General features: G+C 44.1%; 1 protein-coding gene across 2 annotated transcripts in view; it reads left to right on the top strand.

Moving 5' to 3' along the window:
- The window catches only part of LOC146797915 (galactosylgalactosylxylosylprotein 3-beta-glucuronosyltransferase 1-like), a 641,970-nt gene that overhangs the window by 557,284 nt on the left and 63,382 nt on the right, over nt 1-21,304 (top strand). For both annotated transcript variants that reach the window (XM_085627775.1, XM_085627774.1), the window contains one exon: nt 4,536-4,829. In XM_085627775.1, the coding sequence (XP_085483901.1) occupies nt 4,536-4,829 (294 nt within the window). The remainder of the gene's footprint in view (nt 1-4,535; nt 4,830-21,304) is intronic.

The raw sequence follows: 21,304 nt of genomic DNA, 5'->3' as shown, positions 1-21,304 counted from the left end.
GAGCCCAGTGGAGATTTTCATCTTCGGATCTATACAACTTTTTGGAAGTTGAAAACCTCCAGCAGGATGAAGCTACAAACAGCAGGTGAAGAGAGCTCCAAGTGGCTAGGTACCTTTGCTCAGAGGACTACTGCACAGGATTTCCTGCTGCAGAGAAGAACGTAGCCAGAGCTACTGCGAAGTCAGGGCGACCGGCGATGCGCCTTGGGTGGATTGGCTGGCAGGTAGGTCCCGATCTTCTGTTGGTTCTTCTGGCACTTTTTGATGAACATTTGTCTAAGTCACAACTTTTAGAGTTAAGCAGGAGCAGGACCTCTTCCTCTAACACCACTTCTAAGAGCCCGCCTGGGGGGGACCACTTGGGGGGTTAGGACTCATTCCAGCAGAGGTCGGGTGCTGGGTTAAAGGTCTTTGGAGCTTTTTATGTCCCTAAAGCTAAAATAGGAGGCCAGACAACTAGCCCTAGAGTCACGCTGGCCGTCCTGGGTTCAAGGAGATGGTCCTCAATCTTTCAAACAGCAAGTAAGGCCTCAAGCAGCAGGGCAGCCATCTGGTAGCAGTAGCAGCATGGTAGTTCCCTGAAGACCAAAGCAGGCCTCAAAGTAGCACGGTAGTGCTCTGGAATACATGGCAGGACTTCTGAAGTCTTCCATAGGTCCAGGAGTGTCCCGAAAAGATGATTCAGGAGGTCCACTTGTTATCCTTGGTGGAAGCCTTCAAAGTGGGGATGACTTCCTGGCTACCCTCACATCTGGTTCCGGAAATATCTTCGCTTCCCCAGCAAAGGCTCTAAGCAGAAGTAGTTGTGACAAACGACTGGTGGAAGATGTGTGTGCTGGTGAAGGCCTTTGAAATGTAAGTGAGGCATGGAACAGCTCTGCCCCAGTCAATATGGCAGCAATGCCCATCCTGCCGACACCTTGCCCCCATTTATCTCACTGTCTAAGAGGAATATACAAAGGGCAACAGCTAAACTACTCCCTGTCATGCGACCCAGGACACAGGCAGTAGATACCAAATGGTTAGGGCAAGAAAATGCCAACTTTCTAAAAGTGGTATTTTCAGAATTGTGACTACAAATTCCAACTTTACCATTAAAGAGGATTTTTAAATTACAATTCATTGAGTCCAAATATGACATTTTTAATCAAATGTTAGCACTTAATACATGTAATAAGTTAACCCAATGTTATCCAATAGAGAGATAGCCATTACAGTGGTGAAAACCGAATTTAGAAGTTTTTATTTCCAGGATTTGTAGAACTTAAAAACAAACATCAAACTTTTAAACTCCAGTGGACCCTGCACTAAAGGCTGTTTACAGCCCACCATAGGTATGATTTATATGTATTAAAAAAGAAAGTTGGGATCTTGCAAAGGTTTAATCTGCTAAGTCGAATTGGCAGTTTAAAACTGTACTATGGGCTGCATTAGCAGGCCTGAGCCAAGTTTTAAAGTGCCACTCTATTGGGTGACACAAGGAGTGCTACAGGTTCACTAGAAACATTTAATTTACTGACTCTCTGTATCATGTAGTAGGACACACTAGATATATTATGCCAATCAGATTTAGGCCAACTACCATGTTTTAGGGAGAGACCACAAGCACTTTAGTGCTGGTTAGCAGCGGTAAATTGCACAGAGTCCTAGTGCCAACAAAAACTAAATTCACAGTGAGGGCCACGTCCACTAATTCTCGTGCCTCTAGTTGTGAGTTTAAATGAGAGATGCAGAACTACAGCAAAGTAGAATTCAAAGGGAAAATCTTTACCTAAACAACCATTAACACCCAATAAGAGAGAACTTTAATCCTCTGGGCCTTATTTACCACAAAATGACTCAGCAGGCTGCTGCAAGCCATTTTGCTGCGCCGAGCTGCGTCATTTTAAAAGAACCGGGATGCGTCATATTTACAACAATATGATGCATCCCTGTGCTTTCCCCTGCGCTGGTGCACAATTGGCTGCCATGCACCAATGCAGGTACCCTTGCACTCTGGGGCAATGGTGCTTGTGTTGAGGTGATGATTGTTTTTGTGGAGGAAGGAAAACCTTCCTGCATAAAAACAGCCCCAAGAGATTTTTTACTCTTTCTATGTCTGCTGCAGAATGCAGCACGCATAGAAAGAGGAAAAAACGAGGAGAAATAAAAGTATTTCTCCTCTTTGCGCATCCTTACGCCTCCCCTAGGGAGGCCTAGGATTCTGACGCATTCTCAGGTTTATGAAATGTTGTAAATCTGAGAATGCGACAAAATCCATGGGTGCTGCAGTGGGAATACCCACAGAAACACCCTTGGCACACCACTTTCATGCAAAGTGATGCATGAAAAGGGGAAATATTTACAAGGCGATGAAAAGCCACGCAGGGTAGCTTTATGTGGCCTGAAAATATGGTGCAGCACACTATGCCGCCTATGCATAAAAAAAGTGACGCCCCTCTGTTTTTATATGGGACAGTTTCTGCCTATGTTTCTAAACATGTATTTCTGGAAACCCTGTAAAAAACAGAGAGCCTAATTTAAAATTTGGTAATCAGGATACCCCTTGAAACATGTACCCAGTCCGCCAAACTAATGATCCAGGCGTGGACGAGTGCAGACGGGCTTGCCTTTGGTGCGCCGGTTGCACCTCCATGCTACCACTGGCATTTGATGGGCTTGAAGCACTCACAGACTCCTCCTCAGCTGTCTGATTGGTTCCCCCTAAGCCAAAAAGAACAGAGTATGGTGCGTCCTAGAAGACGCCATCTAAACAGAATGCATCTAGTTAAAAAGCATTTTCAGTGCAGATTACGGTATTTTAAAACAAAGTGCCAAGAACTCCAAGTGACTTGCGCTGTTGTTGTAGCCAGTGCGTCTGAGCTAACGCTGACATTTGTGGGGCATCCAGCTCTCACATTGAGGATTGCTTGATGGTTTATCATCTCGATCGGCTGCATAGCCAGGGTTAGACTGCCCAATACAGGCTTGAAATGGTTTACTTATTTTCTGAGTGCGAGCACACACTTGGCAGCCATCAATCCTTTTTGGTCTGAAGCGATGACTTCGATCTGCGGAGTCTCACAGGAGGTAGCAATCTTTCCTATCAAGTTTAATGAGTATGTTCAGCCACTGAGAGAGTTAGTCAGGCCATTCAAATTCAAAGGAGTCTCTTATGCTGCTGACATGCAATTTTTCCTGACGTTTGATTATCTCTCCCCAGACAGCACTGGGCATCGTGGAGACTGTCTTGACGCAGTGTAGGAATAGATTGCTGTGAACTTCTTTGAACTTAATGGAAACAAGACTTAGGTCCAAATTATGAATTTGGAGGTCCTGCCACCAAACCACTCCTGCAGTGGTCCCAAAAAGACTGCTGTGGCAGTCTGTTGCTCTCCGTATTATGATGTCACTACTGAACCAGCGGCAGTGTTTATGATGTGGGGGAAAGAAATGTCATATGTGTCGCTGCAGGTGCATATATTTTGACATCACAAGTGTAAAATGTACGCATATGTATGACATGTGAAAAAACGCCTCCTGCTTTCTCATTGCTGGAGTCCGTACCATATGTGCCCAGTCCAGTCAATGGGTAAATAATGCAAAATGGACTTAGCAAGATTTCGGTGCCAACAGGGTCGTTTTCTTCGGGGGGCCTGGAGGAAGGGATCCACATGGGAGACTAAAAGGAAGAAGATGAAATGGGTGAGTATATACCCTAATTCCTACCATTCCGCCAACTTAAAGGAGGCGGTCCTCCAACCATGGTCGGCTTGACGGAAAGCTAACTCGTAATTCTGATGGTGGGGAACTTTTCTGTACCGCCCAATGACAGGTGCCTTCAGCCTACAGCCGTCATGGCAGTCTGCAAATGGCAGGCAGCATTGGCCGGAATTTGGCGGTCTTTCCTTCAACAGACAACCAACATCGTCATTCGGCAGGCAGACTGCCAACTGTGCGGCGGGGAATCAGATTCCTCTTCGATAGCGATTCCCTTACCCCCTAACTCGTAAACAGGCCCATAGAATTTGTTGATTGGTTGTGACTGTCCCAACAACGTGGTGACTTTGGGAGACAGGTAGTTCTTTATCAATAAATAAAACACATAATAAATACATCAGTACATATTTATGATCTACTTTCTGCAAATCTTACATATAGACAATCTCCAATACTCCTGTGTACTTCTCTTTAGATCCTGTCATGGTGATCTCAAAGTAACTTATTAGATGACCTTGATTTGAAATTCAGCATTTTTCCTGACTTTCCCAACTATTCTTACAAGTAGAACACCAATAATGAACAAAGAAAATACCAAAGTGCAATGTGCACTTTAAAATCCGCAATATATTGAACAGTTTTTTCAACCAATTTCAAAGGGAGAATCCATCCCAAGTTATTGTCAGTACTGGGTCAAGCCTTCTATAACTGTATTGCTGGTTATGGAGGCATGTCTGAGTGCTATGTATGTATACAATATACAGAACAAAGTTGAATGTCTTTGCAAATAACATGTTTTTTATGTTTTGCCACTCTCTTCCTTTAATCTTTTGTAGATGAGGAATACTCAAAAGGTGTCTGTATGGCCCGTGGCTTTCGTAGGAGGACAACGATATGAATCCATTGATGTAGATGCTTATGGCAAAGTAAAAGGATGGAAAGTGAAATATGACACTCAAAGGCCCTTTGCAATTGACATGGCTGGATTTGCAGTAAATCTGAATGTGATCTTAAAGAACAGCAACGCCTGCTTTCCTGAGCGAGGCTACGGTGGGAGAATGGAATCACGTTTTCTGGAAGGGCTGGCAGTGTTGGAAGACCTGGAACCCAAAGCCAGTAACTGTACCAAGGTGAGGAACTTAAAAAAAACACCATCAAACCACTCGTTTTATTTGTATATTTACATCCATTTCCACGTCACCCCTTCTTCTTTATTGCGTTCATACTAAGGCCTCAAAATTCTAATCTGTGCAGTAACCACTGTTTATGCAGGGATCAGAACTCTAAGGGCCAGATGTAGGTGGCCAAATAGCGATCGGTAACGCTGAAATTAGCAGGATTCCAGCGTTACCGATCGCTATTTGTCTGCGAGCAATGTAGGTGAGTTTAAACCTACTAGCAAAATAAGGAATCGCAAAATTGCGATTCCTCATTTTGCTCGTGCATTTAAGGAATCGGTAATTTCGATTCCTTAAACGCAATGTAAGTAGCACAAAAGTAAGTGCACTTTAGCCTTAAGGAATCGCTAATTACCACCAACTTCAAGTTGGTGGTAATTAGCGATTTCCTTTAAAAAAGCACTTTTTTGCTTTTATTAAAGTGCCATGTGGCACACCTTCATGCCCTTAGGGCATGTATGTGCGCCACATGTGCACACATGCACATTTCAGGGGTGCAACAGGCTGTCCTTTTAACACCCTGGCACCCCTGAAATAGCGCCCACTATTTGCCATTCCTTAATACCGAATCGCTAATAGTGAATATCTTCCCATTCATTCCTATGGGCCTCTTAGCACTTAGGAATGAATGGGTAGGTATTCCTTATTAGCTAATCTCAATTTGGGATTCGTTATTAAGGAATGTTAATGAATTGCTAATATTTTAGCGATTCCTACCTACATTCAATTTTGCGAGTCCTTTATAGCGAATCGGTAAAATTCGTAATTAAGGACTCGGTATTTCGGTTTTACTTACATCGGGCCCTAAATAACGTGGAGTTTACAGTCCCTGATCATAACCGGGTCCGGAAAATTCTGAAGTCCCACTGTTTTACCCATGTCAATTACAGAAGATCAAACCTACCCAAATATACCTGGGAAAATTTGCCTTGTAATTACAGGCACGGCCAAACTTTATGGTAAAAGATATAAATTTCAGCATTTTATGCTAATTTCAGAGTTTGAATTCAGAATTATAGGTATTTACTGGACCTAATAAATATTTTAGCCATGGTGTAATTATTTACCAGGCCTAGTTAATACCCTCAAGCCCCTCGGCCTCATTTGTGATAAAGGCTTTGGAGTTTAATCTCTCACTCTGTGGATATAAAATTATTTTGGGCTCTATTGAAATTAAAATTCTATTCCTCTTTTTTCCCTTCCCTCTCATGATAATATATCTACCACATCCTGATTCACAGGTGTCATAAGCCTCTTAACCAACATTACCATATAGCAGGTGGTGAATATATGGATCTCTTGATTTCTGTTATTTACATTTCATATTACTGTTTGACTTTTTTGTATGGGTCTCTGGTCCAAAACTAGGTTGCTTGTGTCTGGTGGGAGCGATCCATGCCACGAATGAATGGTGATTTAACTGGTATAGGGCATTGGGCGGCACCAATTTGTGAAAAGAAGTGGAAATTGCCCTCCATAACCGGGCTATTGCCTCAATTCTCTAACATGTAGTGAGGGCTAGCATCAATACATGGTGCTAGAGATAACTGTTCCTACAAAAAGACAACATTCACCTTTCATGTGCATTGTCCGAGGCTTCTTTCAAGGGGAATGGCAATATTGCACACTGACAGCTTGAATGTAATAACCATTGACAAAGTCAATAGGACCGGTGTTGTCCGCCAGCCGCTTGACAATGCTTGTTTTGTTTCGTCATGAATTTTGCAAAAGTTTATGGTTTGGAAAATTTCTGGACGTTATCAATCTGAAAAAAAAAATGACTAAAGGCTAAAATGTTTCTGGTCTCAAAAAAGCACACATTACTATAGTACTTTCTGGTACTGAAGGGAACTACTTTCTGTGAGGATGTGCCCCTTGTAAAAGGGCAGAATGCCATAACTCATTGTGAAGTCAGCCAATGACTGAAGTGGGGTGACGCGTTGCCCTTAGACGCATGCTCAAGTGTGCTGGAGACAAATGTGAATGCCACACCCATAGACAAATGGATGAAGTGAGACTGAAAAGCCCTATAAGTAATTATGACATAAGTATAATTTTAGTCAAATCAAAAGGTCTTGGCTAATGCAGACCTAAAACAGCCAATTGCTGTGCCTTTGGCTGCCAGTCTGCTTTCTTTACGAAAAAGTGAAAGAACGACAGAATGAATTAAAGCAGTAAAATAGGCAAGAAAGATAAAGAAAAGAAATAAAGAATGAATGAAGGCCAGAAACAAGGAAAGAAAGAGTGCAAGAATGAAAGAAAGAACTCAAGAAAGAACAATGAAAAGAAAGAAGGAAATAAGCTAAGAAGGGAAGAAAAGAGGCAAGAAAGAGGGAAAGAAAGAATGTAAGAAAGGAAGGCAAAAAAAGGCAAAGAAGGCAGACCGAAGGATAGAAATACTAACAGAAAGAGGGAAGAACAGCAGAAAGCAGAAAAGAAAGAAAGAATCCTAAGTAAGTAAGAGAAAAGAAAGAGGGAGAAAAACGAAAGAAAGAGAAAGGAAAATGAAGGAAGAAAGAAAGAAAAAAGAAAGAAAGAAGGTTAGAGAGAAAGGGGAAGAAGAAAAGAAGGAAAGACGGAAGGAAAGAAAGGCTAAAAGCAAGCAAGAAAGAAGAATGAAAGCAAGAAAGAAAGAGGGAAAGAAAGAAGGAAAGGAAGCAAAAGAGGAAGAGGGAATGTAAGAATAAAGGAAGGAAAGAAAGAAGGAAACAAATGAAAGAATGAAACAAAAAATATAAACATGAAAAGAAAGAAGGATGAAAGAAAGAAAAAGGATAGATGGAATATAAGAAAAAAAATAACTCAATAAGGAAGGATTGAAAGGAAGAAAGAAGGAAAGACGGAATGAAAGAATAGATGAAAGAAAAAAGGAAAGTAGGAAGAAAGAATGAAAGAAAAAGGGAAAGAAAGGACGAAGATAAGAGAAATTAGAGAATGAAATAAATAGAAAAAGGAAGAAGTAAACAAATAAACAAGGGAAGAAAGAACGGAAAGGAAAAGAAATGGTACTAATACTGCACATTAAACATGATAAGCACTGATTTTCTTCCTGGGCAAAGTTTATTGAAGAACCACCAGTAAAATTGAGCCTAGAAAAAACGTTTCCTGAAGAATTGTCTGGCTATGAATTCACATCTATAATATTGATTTTGATAACTTAATACAGGACAGTTTCAAACAGCCACAATCTACTACGCTGTGAAATGCCATCAGTTGAGTAAAGGACATGTTAAAAGGAATTTACAACAGCAATGGCTGGAGGCTGGAACTGAAAAGCGTTGAATGTGACCTGTGTTCACATCTGGTATAAATCCCCCTGCTGTCACATCAAACTCTAAACAGAAAGGGACCAGTAAACCAAAAATATTGGCACAGAAGGGAACTAGCTTGTCTGTGGATGTGTTTGTTGTAAAAGAGCAAATTCAGTCACTCAGAGTAAAGTTAACCAGGGACTGGAAGTGGGCTGACCCACTGCCCCATGCTGTATGCTGTAGTGGGTGGACGCAAAAGGTGAATGAGACACCAACAGACCAATGGATGAAAAAGCTGGCTGAAAGCCCCTTTATATATGTGTATTGTACATATATATTTTGTTTAAATCAAAGGGGCTTATTTATGAGCCTTTTGCGCTGCCGGTGCATCACTTTTTATGATGACCCGGTGGCGCATTTTGCTGTGCCATATTTACAAGGATAGGAAAAGCCACCCTGCGTGGCTTTTCCTGTCTTTGTACGTCCACTTTATACGCAGCACTTTGTGTGAAAGGTGCATTCTATGGGTGTTGCTGTCGGTGCTCCCACACAACACCCATGGAATCTGACACATTTCCAGATTCACGAGAAATCGTAAATCTGAAAATGCGTTTGAATGCTATGCCTCCCCAGGGGAGGCGTAGGGAGGCGTAACTAGGAGAAATGTATTTATTTCTCCTAGTTGTTTTCCTCTTTCTATGCGTGCTGCATTTTGCAGCACACACAGAATGAGGAAGTCACCTCTGGTGATTGGTTATGTGCAGGAAGGTGTCCCTTCCTGCGCCTAAACAATCATTTTTATGATATTTTGCAAGTTCAGTGACTGCTAATGCATCACACATAGAAGATGAAAAACGCCATTTCAGATTGTTTATGTGCAGGAAGGAACATCTTCCTGCACATAAACAATCATCCCAGTGACACAGGCATCTTTGTACCATGGTGCAAGGGTGCCTGCTTCGGTGCATGGCAGCAAATTGTGTGCCAGCACAGGGGAGAGCAAAGGGATCCATCATATCCTTGTAGATATGTGCTTTGAAAGTGCTGCAGCGTGGCACAGCCAACGGTATTGTGGTCCCGCGCTGCAGAACTTTCTTGTAAATGAGGCCCATAGAATCTTGGCTAACACCAGACCTAATAAAGGTCAAGGCGAGATGGATGCAAAAACCGATGTGTAGTCATGGATGTAGTGGAAGTGCAGTCAGACTTCTGAAGAGCCCCAACATGATTTGCAGCCATAGTTATGCTTTTGTGACAAAGATTAAACACCAGTACTACGAGTGTTACCACCTATCCTTGTCAAGTGTACAGTACAATATTTTATTTCTTGAAAAGCCTCCATGACCCCTGGCCTAGGGCCCAATCTTTATTATATATTATTTGCAATTTTGCATATTCATTAGAATGATTTACCCCTATACTTAGCTTCTATGGTTAGCATTCTCTATGATAGTCCATCCATGCTACATGTCTACACTAATATTTGTGGTATTATTTAGGGTGTAAGTCGGGAAATTGGGTACCTTGGTTTCATATATATCTTCGAGGTACGTAGTGGAGTTAGAAACAGTAAATCTTTACCTCCCACCTTATGCTTTCCGCTTCAACACTTTGCCCCCTGATATTGTGATCACGACATTGCGACCCGGGAATATGGCGTTCTTGATATTCCCTACCACAATTATTATTTATTGAAGGATAAATGGTAGAATGTATAGTGCTGACTTCCTTTTTATAAGGTATGTGAGACAGTGTTGTGTACCTGTATTGACACCCTGGGGACACCGTTGTGTCACTTGCCTTTGCGTGTCCCTGCGAGGACACCGTATCGCTGTATTGGACCAGCTGTGACATCACCAGCTGACAGTTGATGGACAGTTGACAGCTGGTGATCCTCAGCAGCGGCAGCATTCTTGCGCTCCACGTTTGGAGCTGTGTTGGTGAATAAAGAACTTCTACTTACTGTACGGATCCGCTTTGTTCTTTACAAAGTGGCGACGAGCGCCAACACCGGAACCCACTACCGGTATTTTAACAAGAAAAAAAACCGGCGTATATGGACACTTGCAGTCCTAGAACAAATACCTGCACTAAGAAGGTGTTGTCAAACTGAAAGCTGCTGCGGAGGACAATACGAATACAGAAGAATATTCAGGGTGCATTGAGCGACCAATACAAATGAAAATTAAGCAGCAAAATACGGAAAATGCCGTTGGAACTGTTATGGAAACTTCTGAACAAGTAAAGAGGACACTGGTAGTAACGAAATTTGTCAGTGAATGTCAGCGTATGAGACGTTATACACCGTGTTTATCTCTGTCTGTGAGGCTTTCGTGAGGTGAAACGCTTCGTACTCTCCAACGGCAAAAGTTTGACAGTTTAACGAAGTAAACTGCCAGCTGATCCAGCGTCACGCATGCAAATCAGTGGTGACGTAAGCCGACGTGCTTAGGAATTCTCCAGGAACCTCGCAGTGACGTATGACGTTGTCAACGTGCGGCCATTTTGGAATTCGTGAAACGTCAACAAAGCAATTGAAATTGAATCTCCTGGGCAACGCGCGTCACGCGCTAATAGAAAAAAACACCGGCAACTCAGTTCTATGCTTCAAATCAGCTGCCGGAAGTTAACCAAAGCTAAATTTCATACGCCAGTTAACACAATTGAAAGGAAAACACACCGGTAAACTAAGAAACTAAAGTGAACTGATATTACAGTGCAGCACAGTATTTAAAGTATAAAAAAAAAAAAACAGAAATAATAAATTAGACGCAGAATGTCATCTGGTTACTTGTGGAATCTTTCCCCACCACAATCATTCCTACCTGGCAAGGGAGAACCGTTACTAAAATGGGAAGAATGGAGGGAGTATTTTAATAACTACATCTCACAGTTCGATGATGATGATGAATTTACACCAAAAAAGAAATACAAACTCCTGCTACATTGCCTCGGAGCAGGTGGAATAAAAGTGTACAACAGCATCAACAAGAAAGCAAGAGGTGAGGGAGAAGACGATGTTTACGCAAATGCAATAGATGACCTGAATGCGTATTACAAACCTAATGTGTGTGTTGGTGTGGATAGATATAAATTCTTCCACAGGAAGCAAGGGAAGGAAGAGTCGGTCGATGACTATGTTTCTGCACTAAAGGAGTTGGCATTGAACTGTCGCTTTGGGAATCTACATGACGAGTTCATAAGAGACCAAATTGTTATGCAGGGGTCAAATGCTGACATTCAGGACAGCCTCTGGGCTAAAGGAGAGTTTCCACTCCAGAATATTATTGACGTTGCAAGGAAATCTGAATTAACAGGACGCTGTGCAAAGGCAGTGATAGCTGAAAACAATGAAAAAAAAGAAAGTGGAACTGTCAGCAAGGTGACACATGTCAAACAAAACACGAAGAGTACATGGAACAAGTCAGCAAAAAACACCAGCAACAAATCTGCGGATAATGAAGCAAGGCGTTGTTACAGATGTGGAGACAATACACATTGGGCTGACGACAAAAAATGCCCAGCACGTGGAGTAAAATGCACATACTGTGGGGTCATTGGGCATTTCCAGAAGGCATGTCGAAGGCGTAAGGCACGCTCTGTGAAAAACATCTATGAAGCAGATGAATTAGAGAATGAAGATTCTGAGGAGGACGACGTCAATATGTGTGTCCTCAGTATCGAGGAGGAGCTGATAAACGAAGTCAGTACAGATGGAATAAATAAAAAGAAGAAACCTACATGCAACATGACCATTGGAGGCGTAGATGTTAACATAGTCGCCGATTCAGGCTCACCATATACAATAGTGAACAAGAAAGTATGGGAAGAAAAGTTTACACCACATATTGGCAATCACCTTGAGAAAGCTGACATCCTAATCAAGTCATTCACGGGAGAAGCAATCGACGTGTGTGGCTACAGAAAACTGAATTTCGCTTACAAAGGGAGAGAAGCAGAAGGAAAACTCTATGTATCCGCTGTGGGGCCATCGGTTTTGGGCTGGATGGACCAGGGGAATTTGAGCATCATCTTGGACCCCAGCAGTTCTGACCCTGTTCTAGTAGTGCAAAACGCGTATGACTACAACAAATCCATTCTAAACAAGTACCCCAATGTCTTTAAGGAAAAAATTGGTGCACTTAAGGGATACCAACACAAGATAGTCGTCAAACCAAATGCAACACCAGTTGTACACAAGACTCGCAATCTACCATTTGCGATTAAGGACGAAGTTAAAAGACAAATCGAGAAGCTCCTAAAGGAAGGTATAATTGAACAAGTGGAGGCAAGTGAATGGGTCGCACCTTTGGTGGTAGCCAAACGACCCAACGGAAAATTGAGACTCTGTGTGGACTTACGGGACCTTAACAAGAGTATAATAATTGAGCAGTTCCCGTTACCTAAAATTAGCGAAATGCTTGCAACAACCAAAGGGGTCAGATGGTTTTCAACTATTGACCTAAAGTCTGCGTACCACCAGGTGCCACTGCACCGTGAGAGCAAAAGGCTTACGACGTTCATCACACCATTTGGGTGTTACCAATTTACGAGAGTACCTTTTGGATTGGCATCCGCTGCAGCGATGTTTCAGAGACTTATGAACAACATCTTCAAGGGAGTTAAGGGTATTCTGATGTTTCAAGATGATATCCTTATCATGGGAAAGTCTAAGGAAGAACACGACGACAAGGTTGAACAAGTGCTAAAAATCCTGGAAACTAAGGGGCTCACGGCTGAGTACAGTAAATGCAAGTTTGCATGTGAGTCTGTGAACTATCTTGGGCACGAAATAAATGGTAAAGGAATCTACCCGAAGAAGGACTTAATGGATGCTATTAAAAACTCTCCAGTGCCAAAAAACAAAGAAGAGCTGAAGTCTTTCCTAGGCCTTGTAGAATTCTATGCAAAGTTTGTAAAGAACTTTTCGGAAAAGACGTACGATCTACGACAACTATTAAAGATGAGAAGTGAATTCATTTGGACTGACATATGTCAAGCAGCATTCAACACCATAAAAGATGACCTATGCAATGCAATACCCCTACAAGGTTTTGACCCTTCACTCTGCAACACCATCACAACGGACGCGAGCTCTAAGGGTCTGGGAGCCGTATTGACTCAAAGAGATGACAAAGGATTACAGTACACCATAGCGTTTGCATCACGGTCATTGACACCGACAGAGGAAAAATTTTCGGTTATTGAACGCGAAGCATTGGCATGTGTGTGGGCCTTGGAGCACTTTCGGAATTATGTGTGGGGAAATAAGGTCACACTATGCACGGACCATAAGCCACTCACCAAGGTGTTCACCACTAAGGGTCTATATTCAGCTTCACCTAGGCTGGCGCGTTTATCGGTACGCCTATTTGACTTCCATTACAATATTGAATATGTGCCAGGGGTGAAGAACGTTGTAGCTGACTATTTAAGCAGATTGCCGATAAAAGATGGAAACCAGGAAAATGAAACTGACGAGGGAGAATACTGTATCACCAGCCTAGATGACAACATACAGGGAATCTCAAAGGAAGAATGGCTCACTGAGCAAGAGAAGGACATGGACATCTGCCAAGTGATCAGGATGTTAGAAGGAGAATGGACACACAAAAAGAAACTCAATGAAACTATGAGACATTACTATGAAGTGAAGGAGGAACTGTCACACGAGAATAGCTTACTGTTGAGAGGTTGTAGGGTGATACCCCCAGTCACGTTAAGAAAAAGAATCCTTGATATTTGTCACGAGGGACATTTAAGCATAGTTAAATGTAAAAGGAGAGTCAAGGAAAGCTACTGGTGGCCCGGGGTAAGCAGGGACATGGAAAGAGTAGTCAGAAACTGCAACATGTGCCAGCAATCCGACAAGACCCAAGTCACCCTTAGACCACCATTACACCCCATTAGTTGCCCGACTATGCCATGGGAAAGAGTGGGGATTGATATCATGGGCCCCATAGAGGGAAAAGAGGAGCAATGGTATATAATAGTACTTATTGACCATTTTACCAAGTGGCCTGAACTTACGTTCACGGTCAGGCCTGATTCCAGGGCAGTGGTAGAGTTTCTAGATTCTGTTTTCACGCGAGAAGGGCTCCCTAAACAGATAACCAGTGACAATGGCCCGCAGTTCCTCTCAGACCTGTTTAAGGCCTATACATCTAGAAACCAAATTGCACACAAAACCACGTCAGTGTACCACCCTGCCGGAAACGGTGCGGTGGAACGCTTCAATAGAGTACTCAAAGGCATTATCCAGTTGTCCAACGACAACAGACTGTGCTGGAAAAATGAGATCCTAAAAACAGTATGGGCCTACAGAATCACACCGTGCGACTCTACTGGTCACAGCCCATTCGTACTCATGCGGGGCAGAACGCCTCTCTCTAAGGATAATGTGGGTTGGGGATTAGCTTCAAAGTGTGTACACTGGTCCAGTGACCAAGCAAGAAGAAAGGTTGGGCATGGTCAAAACAAAACCAAAAAAAGATACGACCACAAACATGGTTGCAAGGATGTGCAACTCTCCATAGGAGAAACCGTTAAGGTAAAGAAAAGTGGCCACGTAGCTAAGGGCCAGAACAAGTTCTCGCCACCCCTTACTGTTAAAGAGGTGCACTGCAACTCCGCCCTCTTAAGTGACGGTAAGGTGCATCACTTCTCAGCTTTATCCATGTGCAAGCCTACCACGGTAGTCACCAACGGAGTGCACTGTAAGCTTAATGATAACAAGCACCACATCTCCCTATCTGACTCATCCGACAGTGAAACCACACAGTATCCTCACACTACACATGCTGAAGCTCCTAACCCCGTGACACACACCCCTAGCACAGATTCTGGTAGGGTTGTCAGAGTTTTGCCACCCACTCCTAGGTATGACGTGTCACTACCATCTAGTACCAGCAGGTGTGGCAGAAGGATAATCCCTCCTGCGAAACTTAACGATTACATTTGTGACTAGGCATTTTGTTTAGCTTTGTTAGCCATTGTCTCTCTGTTCATAAAGGGGGAAGATGTGTTGTGTACCTGTATTGACACCCTGGGGACACTGTTGTGTCACTTGCCTTTGCGTGTCCCTGCGAGGACACCGTATCGCTGTATTGGACCAGCTGTGACATCACCAGCTGACAGTTGATGGACAGTTGACAGCTGGTGATCCTCAGCAGCGGCAGCATTCTTGCGCTCCACGTTTGGAGCTGTGTTGGTGAATAAAGAACTTCTACTTACTGTACGGATCCGCTTTGTTCTTTACAGACAGATCTGACACTTTATTAAGGCCTATAGTTGGATACATGTTCACTATGAATTCTCACTCTGCCATTCTATGAGAATGACGGCATCTGTTCACAAACATGTTTTCATTTATGTGAGAAACCATACAAAAATAGACATGATGCTGTGTCCACGGACAGACAGCAAAAACCCCTCCAGAGAGCCACATCTCCAGAGCCAGACTGTCTGTTTATTCCATCGGGCATTTTCCCGGTGGGCCGCAGCCAACGGAGACCTGATTTGAAAGCAGAGGCTCCTATGTCACGTTCCCCCGCTCCCTGAGGTTGCAACACGCAAAAGGGTGCTTTGGGAGCAGCAGCAAGGGGGTGGGGTGTGGGGGGGGGGGCAGTCTGTCTACTCTGCCCCATGAGGCACAAGTTTTGGGGGCGAAGGTGGCACTTTTACCCTCGTTGTCATCTGTCTCCCTGTCACCATCCCCAAAACCCTATCTGCTCTTACCTGCGGCCATCGTGGGTTGTCGAAAACAGGGACCGCCACGGGCGGCGAAAGGTCTAGCTATGCCACCGTTTGGGAGGAAGATGAAGAGAGATCAGAGAAGGAAAAGAAAAATAAGAGAAGGGGGGATAGAAGCGGGGAGACAATGGATGATGGCAAGAATGAGATAGAGCTAGGAGAGGAACTAAGCGGAGCTGATTTGAGCATTTATTCCAGAGCTGCTTTTGGCTCCCTGTCTGGCCCAGCACATCTCCAAGGGCACAGGGCATCTTCCCGGGCATCATGTGTAGGGTGCAGAAGCATAGACTGTGTCTTTGAAGCAGGTATGCACCTTTTCTATCACACTTCTCAGTTCGGCAGATTATTGGCTGCTAGGTTTTAGGGCATATAATCAATTTTCCCTCAAATTTATTTCTATCAATGTGTGGGAATAGAATGTTTGCATGCATATTTTTCTCCACTGTGACAGGGTATGAGTGATGCAGGGTACCACCATACATTCAGACTAGCTGCCAGCTATATGTATGGCTACAGGTGGGGTCTTCCTTACATTAAACCAAGTATTTTTGTTTCTTAATGAACCAAATTCTGCCAATTAAAAATATTGTTAGATACACGTGAGCTGGAGTCCTCACAAACATTTATTTTCTAGGTTTTTACTGTGAAAAATTATTAATCATGTACAGATCATGAAACCTTCAGAAGCACAATTTGTTATTTATGTGTAGAGTGCTATATAACACTCAAAAGTCAGGAAATATTTTATGGCACAGGATACCATACCAACCCCTAAAAATAATGTTGTGGTGCAGTCTTGACCTCCAGAAACTCTAATCCAAGAGGAGGAACAACCATCATGTAAATTATTTTTGCAGGACATGTGCATAGGTGTGAAGGAGAACTGAAGAATCACACTGAGAATCTGTAAAACTATTAACAACGTAAACCATAATGTATTAATAAATATACCTGTGTTATTCCCTGTATCCAGAAAACATGCACATCAGCTTATGATTGTGTCGACCAGTTACTGTGACCGACCGTATATTCCCCTGAACAGTATGCCATATTCCTCAATTAATATGCCACATAATATATGCCTTTTAATGAAAGCCCAGATACTAGCAACATACTGCCTGTTCATCAGTAACAAACTGCAAATTGCTGCCCAGCTGTCACTGGCAACATATTGCATGCTGTTCGGTCATAGGGCTATGGCTTATCTGCCTATCAGATGCTGGGTTTCCAAAATGCCAACCGGTTATTTACCAGGTCAGATGATACTTGTCGCTCAGCGACTGGACACCGGATGCTTGAACAAGAACTCCAGGTCTGGGTCGCATATTATGTGACGACAAGTTAAAGAGCTCAAAATATCCATCCATCAGGCACTGGATCATAGATGTTTGCCATCAGTCAATAGGCAACAACCGCTTGGTCGCTTGGTCATCCATTACAGGAGAACGCATGGCATCAATTACAGGAGAACGCATGGGCATCAATCCCAGGACAACCAGACAGCTGAGTGTCTCATAGTGTGCTGGAAATCCGTGTTCTCACTCCCTATTACTTTCTCTCTCTCTCTCTCTCTCTCTCTCTCTCTCTCTCTCTCTCTCTCTCTCTCTCTCATTTCCTCTCCCTCTCTCTCTCTCTCTGTAGCTCCCTGTCGCTCTCCTTGTCAATTTCCCCCTCTATTTCCATTTTCTTTCCGCTCTCTTTCTTCTGTCAGCCTCCCTTCACAATCACCAACACTGACTCTATCTCTCTTTCGCTCTTGCTCTTTCATTCACTCTCTTTCATGATAAAGAAATGCTCACCACTCCTTAATATGCCATTCTTTCATTCAGCATTTCTAATGCCATTCACTCTTAAACTTTCTATCTCTGCCACGCTCATTGTCCACGTTTCACATACTATTGCTAGCTATCTGTCTAGAGCAACCCTCTCTATCAGCTCTCCAGTTCGTTTTTAATAATATTTTACTCTAATCCAGTCTCGCATCCTGCCACAATGACTGTCTAGTCACATCTTATTTATTTTACAGGTGAAGTATTAAATAGAGAGTGGGACTACTACACACTCCAAGGGCGTGACATAATAAAGCCGTGGAATTGAAAATGTATCTTGGAAATATAAAACAGACCAGAGAGCTCTATTAGAACTTACTATTTAGGGGCCGATTTCTATCTGGGTCGTAAAGCTCTCCAACCGAGCCGGATCAGGAGTGTTTTCCGACCGAGCCGGACCCCTGCAGTCCGACCGAGCGAGTACGATGCGGCCCCATGCTGCTGGACTCGGTTCGGTCGGACTCCCATAGAAGTCAATGGGAGCCGGTCGTACGATGTGTACATGGACTCCCATTGACTGAATGGGTATGTCTCGCACAAGGGCCCCCTACAGTGGGTACGCGTCGGTGCCATCTGCACCGTACATGCCTGTGTTGGGGAAACTCTAGGGTCTCCCCCTGTGTCCGAGTTGTAAGGCTGCATGTGACGGGGGTCCGATGCGGACCCTGAAAGGCAGCTTCCTGGACATTTTGCAAGCCGGAAACTTCGGCTCGATCCGGCTGTCCGATGTGTACATCGTACTCGCTCGGTCGTAAAACGTCTCCATTATGCGTTGCGAAGCTTGTCCGTACGAGTCCGTTAGAGCGGGTCGGATCCGGAAACGGTTCGGTTGGAACACACGTGTACTGTCGTATCGTACTTGCTTGCTCGTACAGGTGTCCGAGTCGGTCGGGAAACACGTGTTCGACTCATACCTTTTTCCGCCCGGATAACTTTTGGAGCACTTCCGGCCGAGATCAGAATCGAACCCTAAGTGTCATTAATACGAATCTGAAAAAATACTAATTTTTTTCACCCTAGAAATGATGAAAGGCTAAGTGGACCAAATTGTATTTGAAATATAACATGCAGATGAGGTGCATATCCTGCAGCATTTACATTAACACCCCGAGCTACGATTTTAATGTATTAGATGCTGTTACCCTAGAATATAACTGAATGGGGATCAGGGATTTTCTGTAGAATCAGTAAGAAGGCATAGTGGTGAGTACGGTGAGTAAGCAACAGCAAAATACATCCTTAGGTATTTTTTTAAAGGTCACTGATCAAAACGTGCCTGGCGGCTCATTGACACTGATAGCATTGGTGACTGAAGCGTTATTCATGCCAGTAGAATGGGTGTTTAGAAAACAGATTGCCTTATGAGAATGACTGTAGGTTGTGCTTCTGTTTTTCCTTGCACGGTTATAATGAAGAATCATAACAAAATGAGTAGTGAATTAAGGGGCCCTTGGGTAGAGGGACTATTAAGAGTATAGCACTGAAGATGGACAATAGGCAAAAAGGCACAGAAACACCTTAAGGAACAGGAAAGTATTAAGAGCTGGAGAGCTCTGAAGGCATGAGAAGAGACCACAAACAACAGGTAAGTCGAATCTACACGAGGACTCAATCACAGAAGAGACACATGTTCTCAGTATATACTATTATACGATGGAGAAACCTCATCCACCGGTGGTGGCGCGCTTAATTAAAGAGTCCACACCTCCTTCGAGGTAGATGAAATACCAGAATGGCCCCCAAATAAGAGCTCTTATAGAAAAATCTTTTGATTTGAAATAGAATCCGGCAATGAATGCTGTGTACAATTATTTAATGCTTCACCTAAGATTAAAACGTAGGAGAGGATGCTTGGCAATACTAATATTTCCACATCTGATGGTCTACATGTTTTGGACAGCTTTCAAACCCATAAAGGGCCAGTGGCCTTCCTCAGCACCAAAGATCCCTACTTCCCAAACTATGATGTGTTATGAATATGGTTGTAGGGCAGAAAGAATGGCCGAAATTGTAAACTAACAGTTACTTTAACATCATCTAGTGAAAACCCTGATGAGATTAAATAGAACACAATAATGTCACTATGATAGAGAAAAATTAAGGTTAACAAGTACCAAAAAGTACGGAAGCCCACAAACCCCAAGCAAGCACATGCTGCACCAAAGTGAATCACTCTAGCACACACATAGTGAAATGCACAATTAATAGTGTAAAAGTGGGGGTGTAGCCATGTAAGATGCCCGACAGAACATGTTTCTAGGAGGCTCCTTGTCGGCCCTGGCCTGATCCTGCATAATCCTGCTGCATGCAGTAACGTTACCAAACCAGCAGCATAAATAGGTATCTCCGGTGCACTCCTGTGCTTGGTGCTTTTGCCTCTGGGGTGGGATAGCCGCAATGCGCTGCAGGCCTGTAGGCTGTTATGGGTGCCCTAACCGGGCTTGTGGAGCTCACTGTGGCCTGCTGGGTTGGGGCTGGGCTGGTGGCGCTTTCTGGGGCTGCGAGTGGCAGCTCCTATTCTGCTGCCTGAACCAAAATAGGTGGCCCAGGAGTGTGGTCGTGCCGTGATCGGGCTGCTGGGAGGTGGCAGCTGGCTCCACCCTTCCTGCTTGGGCCTACCTTCTCAGAGAGCCGCCGGAAGTGAACGGACTGCATGGGGGGCTCCCATGCCTTAGGGCCAGCCTGCCCAACTGCTGTGCTATTAGGGGCCACCCAGAGTGAGTTTGCCCTTACGGCCTTGGCCAATGAGGGGGTGGCAACCAGTTCCCTACCCCCTCTGACGCTGTAGACTGGTAAAGCTGCTGGGGGAGAGCAGAATGTGCCATGGGGGCTCCTGAGTTCTGGGGCTCAGCTGCTTTGCTCTGTTAATAATTAGGAGACTGTAAGTAGCAAAGGCATGATTGGCTGGGCCCCATCTGTGAAGCTGAACCACTGGTAAATGCTGGCCCCGGAGGAATTACTTAGGTGACATTACAGGGAGCCGTAAAGTACATGGCTGGGACTTGGCAGCCCCCGCTTCCCTCCATCCCCATCAGACTGTTGGAGTTGTGGCAGGGGAATTCAGTGGAACATTACACAACACCAGAGTCTTCCTCGCAGTGTCTGATGGGGCAGAGTGGCACCCAGGGGGACTCAGTACCAGACTTGCCTGCTGAGGAGCCCTCAAAGGCAGAGATCCTCCTACACACGGATCTCTGAAAGGTTTTGGATAAGTTTTGGGTCACCAGAGGATATATTGCTGAACTTTAATCAGAGATGGCTATGCTCATAAGGCAAATGGCTACAATTACATCCAAAACTGGGGCTCTGGAGGTGCGAGTGGAGGAGGCGGAGGGGAGATCCTGCCGTAACAAGGTCTGCCTCCTGGGGTTCCCAGATCGAGCCGAGGGGGGGGGGGGGTGCGGTAAAGGGTTTTGTCAGACAATAGATCTGGGACATGCTGAAGCCGAGGGGGCTGTCCCCCTTTTTTGCTGTCATGTGGGTGCATCGTGTACTGGTGGTGCCTCCCCCCCCAGCCGGGGCACCTCCACAGGCCATCATAGCCCATATCCTGAACTATGAGGACAGAGACTGTATCCTAAGTGCAGCTCAGGAG

This window comes from Triturus cristatus, chromosome 9, assembly GCF_964204655.1.
Source record: "Triturus cristatus chromosome 9, aTriCri1.1, whole genome shotgun sequence".
Classification (NCBI taxonomy): Eukaryota; Metazoa; Chordata; class Amphibia; order Caudata; family Salamandridae; genus Triturus; species Triturus cristatus.
This window is presented reverse-complemented; position numbering and strand designations above follow the sequence as displayed.